The sequence below is a fragment of the Lepeophtheirus salmonis genome, chromosome 6 (assembly GCF_016086655.4).
Source record: "Lepeophtheirus salmonis chromosome 6, UVic_Lsal_1.4, whole genome shotgun sequence".
NCBI lineage: Eukaryota > Metazoa > Arthropoda > Copepoda > Siphonostomatoida > Caligidae > Lepeophtheirus > Lepeophtheirus salmonis.
The window spans coordinates 22,350,812-22,359,010 of record NC_052136.2 but is presented as its reverse complement, the minus strand read 5'-3'; the positions used below and the strand labels follow the sequence as shown (position 1 = coordinate 22,359,010).

Sequence of the window (8,199 nt, the reverse complement as noted above, 5' to 3'; positions counted from 1 at the left end):
ATTCGAGATCCATCATTTACCTTGATCAATAAGAAGAGGAAAGCAGAGATTCAGTTAAAGGAGGATGTTGAAAACATAATGAAGAAAATTTCCTTGTTTATTCGAGGCGAGGGACTTTTTAAACATTATAGGAATTTCTGATATATTTCTGAAGAAGAAATGAGGAAAAAAGTTGTGATAAAAAGAAATCCTAACAAAAGATGTAAAAGTGTGTCGTCAACAAATGAACTATCTACTTGAGGAATTAATAAAATAGTTACTGAAAAGGAAGTGCTAACTGAACTAAAGTCTATGCTCAAATATTTTCATGAGTTTTACAAAAATATTGTTGGGGGCCTAGGAAGGGATTTCCTATACCAAAGAGGGTGAGCAATTGTTCTGTATATACGGAGGAGAATATACTCTACTATATTAATCACCATTATAAAGATTATAAAACATTAGGCCCAGATAGCATCAGAGGGAAGATATACACTTTATGCCCTGAGGACACTACTCCATACCTATTGAGATTGGGAACCAGTATGGAGACAAAAGGGAAGCTTCCTGCTGTTCTTCCACAGGGTAGAATATCTGTGATTCCTAAGAAAGGTTATGGGATAAAAATAAACCATTGGAGGCCATTAACAATTCTAAACAAATCATATAGAATATTGGCCGGGGTATTGGCTAAGCAAATCGAACCTTTATTAAATCGGAAGATAGGTCAGCAACAGAAAGGATTTCTAAAAAATACACACTTTGCTGACGTTTCCAGGAATATAAATTACTTGAATCGTAAATACAGGGGTTTCTGGGTTCGTTTTGTTGATATATGCAATTTGGTCGATTTATACGCAGGTGACATTACGCTTATGATAGAAGGAAATTTGAGTAAAGAATTGGAAAAGAGAGTTAAAATTATACTTTCTGCTTTCGAAAAGCTCACTTAGGTTTCAGGAATTAGTGTGAATTTCAACAAAACTTATATCCTCTCTATAGGTCACTGGCATCCTTCTTTGGATTTGAAGATGGGTGGCTGTGCGGTAGTTAACACAGTTAATATACTGAGCGTTGAATGGAAAAGGGATGGACCCGCTACTTCTAATTGGATAAAAGTCAACTCGAATGCCTGTAAGTGGTGTCTTCAGTGGAGGATATTTAATCTTCAAAAGATAATTGATTTATATAATACCAAATTGATTCCTAAGATTATGAGTAGTCATTAATGGAGGAAGATAAATGGCTTGTTACATTGTTCGATAAAAGGTATATCCTCACCCCCTCCCCTCTAAAGAGACCATAGTCTCAATTAGGAGGAGGACTGGTCTTAGTAGCTAATTTTTTATCTAAAATCTATCTCAAAATTGTAGATAAATATAATTGCAATGCCTCACTAGAAATGGATACATTTTTTATACGCTTCCAATGCTTTTATTTATTTAATGTTTGGCACGGACCTTTCAAATAGTCGCATTCTCTATCTTTCAAAGGAATGGACAGCTGCTCAAAGAATCGTATGGGAAAATGTTCCTTATTTTAATTCAAATAACACGATCGACATCATTTGCCAAAACCTAAACAAAAACCCTTTTTTTAAGAATCTTCGAGACACAAATGAGTCTTGAAAAAACCGTAATGAACGAAAACGTCCTTACTTTCCATGACCTAAAATGCAACCCAATTATTGATACAGGTAAATTCTTCTGGCTGTTTATCATCTTCCACTAGCCTTGGTGCCTAAAATTAGTCATCAGAATTTCTCTTTTCAAAAAGACTAAGGAAATACTCGTTCATTTAATATCTGTTCTCAACCTTGATAAATCCTGGGAAATGAAAATTGTACACTCTTTGAAGATAAATGATGGGAGGAAATTTACAACTCGATTCTTGATAACAGCAAAGCTGCTAAAGTTTTCAAGTCCTTGCAAGACTGTTGGCGAATTTTTAATAATAGTATCCACGCTTTTGTTGTCTGTTCAGTTCTTTCAATAATTAAGCAGTTTATTGTGCTTAATCAAAAATTTATAGAGAACTTTAAAGAAGAGGCAATTAAATATTCTGTTTGGTGTTTCCTCTCGAAGAACTGACATTTCTTAAGAACAAAAGGCAATAAACGCGTCTCATAGTAATTATAAGTCATTTATAGCACAGAAAATAACTTTATACCGGGTTGTTAATCTTAATGATATAAGATCTATACTTATAGCTGCTTCAGCAAGGTACGCTACTTTTTCTTTGAAGATACCTACCTCCGATGGGGCTACGTGGAATTATGCATCTGATTTTATAAAATACTTCTCATAGATTTCCGTACTATATGAAATTACTCTTCAGTTAACTATTCGTCAATATAAATATTAGTGGATGATGTTATCCTTTAGAGCAGTGGGTCCCAACGGGGGGGGCACGCCCCTCCAGTGGGACATGGCAATGTTTTGGTGGGGCATGCGCAGGACATGTTTTTTGAGATTAATATACTAAACCACATAAATAAATAAACAGACAAAAACGATAATGTGAACTTTAGTTTTGATTATCATATTTTTCAGAGAAAAGTTCAGATGGCTTCAATAAATTTCGGTGCAGTTATTGGGCTAATAGATTTATCTACGTAATATTTGTTTAATTGCTACATAATTTTACTCTGCAGTGGCGCCATCACTACGATAACATAATATATACAAAGTGTAAAACATTCCGGGAATCATTATTATCAGAGTTTTTGTATTATTATAAATATACCAATCCAACTCGGCAATTATGTAAATTCAATTATAACTATGAATAGCCTACTTTGTTAATTAATAAATAATTTTATTCATATCAGTAACAAATCCTATGCATAAAATGAGTAGTGCAAGTAACAAAAAAGTTCGTCAATATTCAGAAGAATATTTAAAATTTGGATTCATCCCTTCTATATATGATGAACAGTCACCTTTCTGCCTCTTATGCCAACAATGTTTGATCAACTAATCAATGAAACAAGGTCGTCTTGAGTTGCATTTGAAGGCAAAACATAGTGGGCATGTAAATTCAGATTTAAATTACTTTAAGTCTTTATAGGAGAAGTTTACAAAAAGATCGACAATAAAGTCTCTGTTTACTAAACAAACTGTTAGCGTCGGTCGTACTCTTGAGGCTAGTTATGACATATCTTTACTCATTGTTAAATGTGGAAAAAATCATAGTATAGGAGAGGATTTAATAAAACCATCAATATCAGTATTTCTCAAAACAGTCATGGAAAAAGATGATAACGTTGTTACAGCCATGCCCACTAAGTAACAATACTGTTACTAGAAGAATATATGAAATGGGCGAAAATATTGAAACACAACTTGTCGAAAAGTGAAAATCTAGAAAATTCTCACTGCAAATGGATGAATCTACCCTGAGAGACAGTCAAGTTGTATTGTTAGTCTATACAAGATATATTGATAAAGACGAACATGCTGAATAAATGCTATTCTGCAAATAATTAGAAACCACCACTTCTGCTGCTGATATATATGGTAAATTAAGTAATTACTTACACGTCAATAATATACCTATGGAAAACATAATATCTTATGCGGCAGATGGTACTCCTGTTATGATGGGCAAGAAAAAAGGCTGCCTTAAATTGATGAAAGATGAGAATCCAGAAATGATTCTTGTGCACTGTGTTATTCATAGAGATAACAAAGTGGCGAAAAATATTACTCATCCTCTTAATGAGGTACTACGCTCAGTTATAAAATGTATTAATACTATCAAAGCTAATACAAAATGTGAGCCTCTATTAGAGCAATTTTGTGAAAATGCAGACTATGTGAGACTTTTACTTCACACTGATGTATTGTGGCATTCAAAGGGGAATTGCTTGAAAAGATTCATGGTTTTATATGATATTCTTAGTGTTTTTTTAAGTGACAATCCTAAAATGAACAACCTGCAAACCCTTGATGGTAAATCTTTTGTGAGTTATTTGACTGATATTTTTGAGAAATGGAATATGTTGAATAAACAACTTCAAGGATCAAATAAAACTCTTGTGGATGGGGAAAAATATATTCGGGTTTGTTACATTTATGGAGGTATGTCAAGAAAACATTTCTCACAAACTTTTGGACCAGTTTCATTGGCTAAAAAAATGTAAGGTGCCTGATAATACTGTACTTGTCATTGTGGATCATTTGAGAATAATTGCCTCTGATTTTAAAGAAAGATTTTCTGATTTAAAATAAATTGAATTTCCAACATGGATGATGCAGCCAATGCTGGTGAATATATCTGATGTTTCGATGTAGTACCAAGAAGAACACTCGGAAATGCAGAATGACGAGTCAGTTAAAACTTTATTTAATATAAAAGGGGAGATGACATGGCTTTGTGATGAGACAGAAACCAAATACCCACATTCAACCAACTTTGCAAGAAAATTGTTGTTAACCTTTCCATCTTCATATTTAGCTGAATGTGGCTTTAGTGCTGTCAATGATTTGCTATTGAAAAAAATAAATCAACTGGATATCACTAAACGAGGAGACTTGAGAATTAAGTTGACTAAATTGGAGCCTGATATAAAATCTCTCTGTCATAGATATAATGCACAAGGATCTCACTAACCTACATCTTTAGGTGGGCTCAATTTTTATTTTTTATTAGTTCAATAATTAAAATGATCAAAGTATTATAGAATAAATTTCAGTCAAATATTTATAATTCTGATTTCAGTTCTTTATTATATGTTTGGAATCTTTATTTATTTAACTGTTCTATCGTTTTATATTTTTCTCTTCATGGATGCTATGTTCTTTGGAATTTTCTTTAGAGACAAGTTAATGGTTTTTTAAGGTTCCTTACCGTGAATAACCGTTAATTTTTATACACCGTAAATCAAATATCCCGGAGCATCAACATTTCAGAAATGCATTGGTTGGGCATTGGTTAAAATCGGTAGGGAATCACTGCTTTAGAGATTTTTTTAGGCTATTCTGTATTATTTTATGTTGAAGTTTTAATTTTTTTTTTTTTTAATGAGCATTTTCCTTAATTTTTGTTATGAATAATGAGGTTACATTTAAGGATATTAATTTTAAATTATTATGTTTAATTAAGTTTTTTTTTTATTTAAACGCAAATATTCTTGAAATAAAAACCTTGCTGGTGAGGAAACAAATAAATAACCAATTAAGAACCCTTAGCTGCTGGAGAGATAATAGCTGTTATCATCTCAGCTATTGCTGCCTTCTCTTTGGTGATTCTGGACACATCTGGATTGACATATGATGCTGATGTTATTTGGTGTTACTCCTCTCCTATATGTCAGAAAAATATTTGTACTTTTGAAAGTGAATTGTAAGGTCTTACATAGCTTTTAAAAAGTAATGATTTTACTATGGGGGACTACTAGTACTTTTAATGGTGAATTACTTATTGTATTTTATTTTTATTCGTTTGTATCGATTTATGTTATATATCTGTATGTGTCTTCCAAATTCTGTATATTGACTGATTTATATTCCTTGTTTTTGCTTTGTGATATATGTTGAATGATTTTACAGGTCTTTAGAAAAGGTATAATTATAAACTAAAATGTTAATTCATGTTCAATTTTGTGCGTGGTCCTTCCTCTTTCAATTATTTCTTATATCGTTTGTACATATAAAATAATATCCACAATAACTAAGAATAATAAAAAAATCAATTTTTTTTTGTCATCTTTTCTTCGAGATATTAGATAAAAACTGAACGTAGATTTTTGAAGACTAAAGCTTTTGTAATAATGCAATCAGTGTATCATGATTTTTTTCTACAACAGACATCATTTGATTATTTAACTTATTTTGCCATCAGTTCATATAATTTTATCAAATTAAAAAAAGGAAAACTACATGTAATCATTCCTTTAATAATATCCACCAGGTGGTTCATAGAAATCTGAGCAGTTACTAATTCAATAATGAATGAATGTTGAGCGGTTTAAATTAATTCATATTTCGATATGAATTAAAGTCTAATCAATTAGTAACAAAACAAAACAAATCTGACCTCTCTGGCATACGTACAAGTTGAGAAAATGTCACTTGAACGGTATTGACAAATTTCCATTCTCACACTCAAAGCAGTTGGGCGTCTCCAGGACCACCGTCTACGCTGTTAGTAAGTCCGAAACGTTGGAAAGGAACAAGGGTTCTGTCAAAAAGGCAAAACTGGAATGAAAGAAAACAACCAAGGCTAATTCCCTCAAGATCATGAGGCTCCATGCAAAAGATCTCGGGATTTAACTCCAGATTGTCCATAGAGCTATCAAAAATGTGGGTGTAAAGAACATTGTGAGGGTGGAGAGGCCATTTTTGATTTGTTAATATGCCACTTGGTAGTGTTGTGAGAAATGTTTAGGTAGAGTTGAAGGAAATAAAGACAAAATAACATTTGGTACAAGTACTTTGATCATTCTATCAGTATTGTTTGCAAATTATAATTTATCGTCAATAACATGGAAATGTGGAAATAGTAGAAAGGACTCTGGGAGAAATCATTCAGATGGCAATTGTCAAATCTACTCCCACTGCAACGAAGATATAACTGATGATCCACCAACAAATCCTCAGTTTTACGCTCAGCCATTCGGGAACACACGGAAAAATATATTACTATATTTAGTATTACTTTAACTTCTAAAACGTTTGAATAAAAAAAAAAAAAGGAAAGAACAATAATTATTAATAGCAATAATAATTAGAGTTGTATATTCTAACATTTACTCGACAATAGATATTTTTTGTAGTTGACAATCTCGACAGTGTTTTTATTTTATTTTCCAAAGCTATTACAACTACTATTTGATTCTAGAGTAGAAGGCATCTCAGTATAAAGTAACCAATTGTGCAGTTGCTCATGAATGACACAGAGTAAGACGAATAGAGAATCTACATCAAAGTATTTATTCCAGCGTATCTCCTTCCAAAATTCAGAGTGGGATTGGTATTAATATTTTCTTCCTCTTATCACTGCTTATAGCTAATCTAATGAAGCATCATGACGACTTAGATGCTTTTCTCTGTTAATATATCTTTTAGGTACCAACAAGGAAATACGCTCGCCAGGATTTCAATTTTTTTCACATCACTACAAATTATACAAGTACTGATGCCTACAAGATAGTTAGATTAATGAATATGAATTTTAATATTTTAATTTATTTGTCAATTAATTTTTATGGAAAATAAATTATATCAATAAGTAGAAGACTAAATCTACATAGACAAGAACATACCAATATTTTATAATATTAAAGAACCTCAATAACAAAAAAAAAAAAAAAAAAAAAAAAATAGCATCTGGCTATAGGAATACGAATATATTCATATAAAGCATATTTATAATAGTAAAAAAACTTTGAAATAGAAATAAATTTAAATAAGCATAATTTATAGCACAAAAATACAATTATGTGCATATATATGCTGAATTTCAAATGATTGACGGTGTACACTTATACTTGACAAGTATGACAGCTTTCACTCATAATTATGACATCTTTCACTCATAACTATGACATTAAACTACAACTACTCTGCATATAAAAGTTTAATTAGAACTTTATATTGTATCACCGTTTACATATAACATATATATTTAGTTAGTTATTGCTAATAGTTCTTCGCAATATTTAAAGTAAATTCAACGTTATATCTAGAGTAGTAAATCGTAAGGACTTTGGATATGTAAAATATAAACTGGAAATAAATATATGACAGTTTGAATAACGATTGGAAGAAGAGCAGCACACACATACAAAAAATTATGTACTTATCTCCTCAAAAATAAAATAATGATAATAACAGTATTGAAAACAAAACAAAACAGTGTTTATATGGTCATTTACAAAAACACTCGCACTCTATAAAATGCTGATGATTTACAAACCTAGTTTTGTCTTACAAATACTTTTAGTGTAAAGAAAAATTATACGATTCCGATAATAAAATATAACACAACTTGAATACATGCCCCATGGCTCCATCGTGACCAAACTCTCCAAAAACGTTTTTCTTAGTCAAAATACTGTTGTTTATTGAAGTTATTTTCCATCTTCGATGATTGGCTTTGTGGTCTTCTGTAAGAAGGTGAGGAACCCAAAGTGCTGACCCAGGGATAAACTGTATTATACAGTATTGCGTTGATTTTTTACATAAATAAGGCTATGTGTCTAATAATATCAAAGTG

At 31.4% G+C, this 8,199-nt stretch overlaps 1 protein-coding gene across 1 annotated transcript in view; it reads left to right on the top strand.

Annotated features, from left to right (window-relative positions):
* The first annotated feature begins 3,535 nt into the window (after positions 1 to 3,535).
* LOC139905696 (protein FAM200A-like) overlaps positions 3,536 to 8,199 on the top strand; it is a 49,567-nt gene continuing 44,903 nt past the window's right edge. The window contains exon 1 of the mRNA XM_071889340.1: positions 3,536 to 4,042. Coding sequence (XP_071745441.1) covers positions 3,536 to 4,042 — 507 coding nt within the window. The remainder of the gene's footprint in view (positions 4,043 to 8,199) is intronic.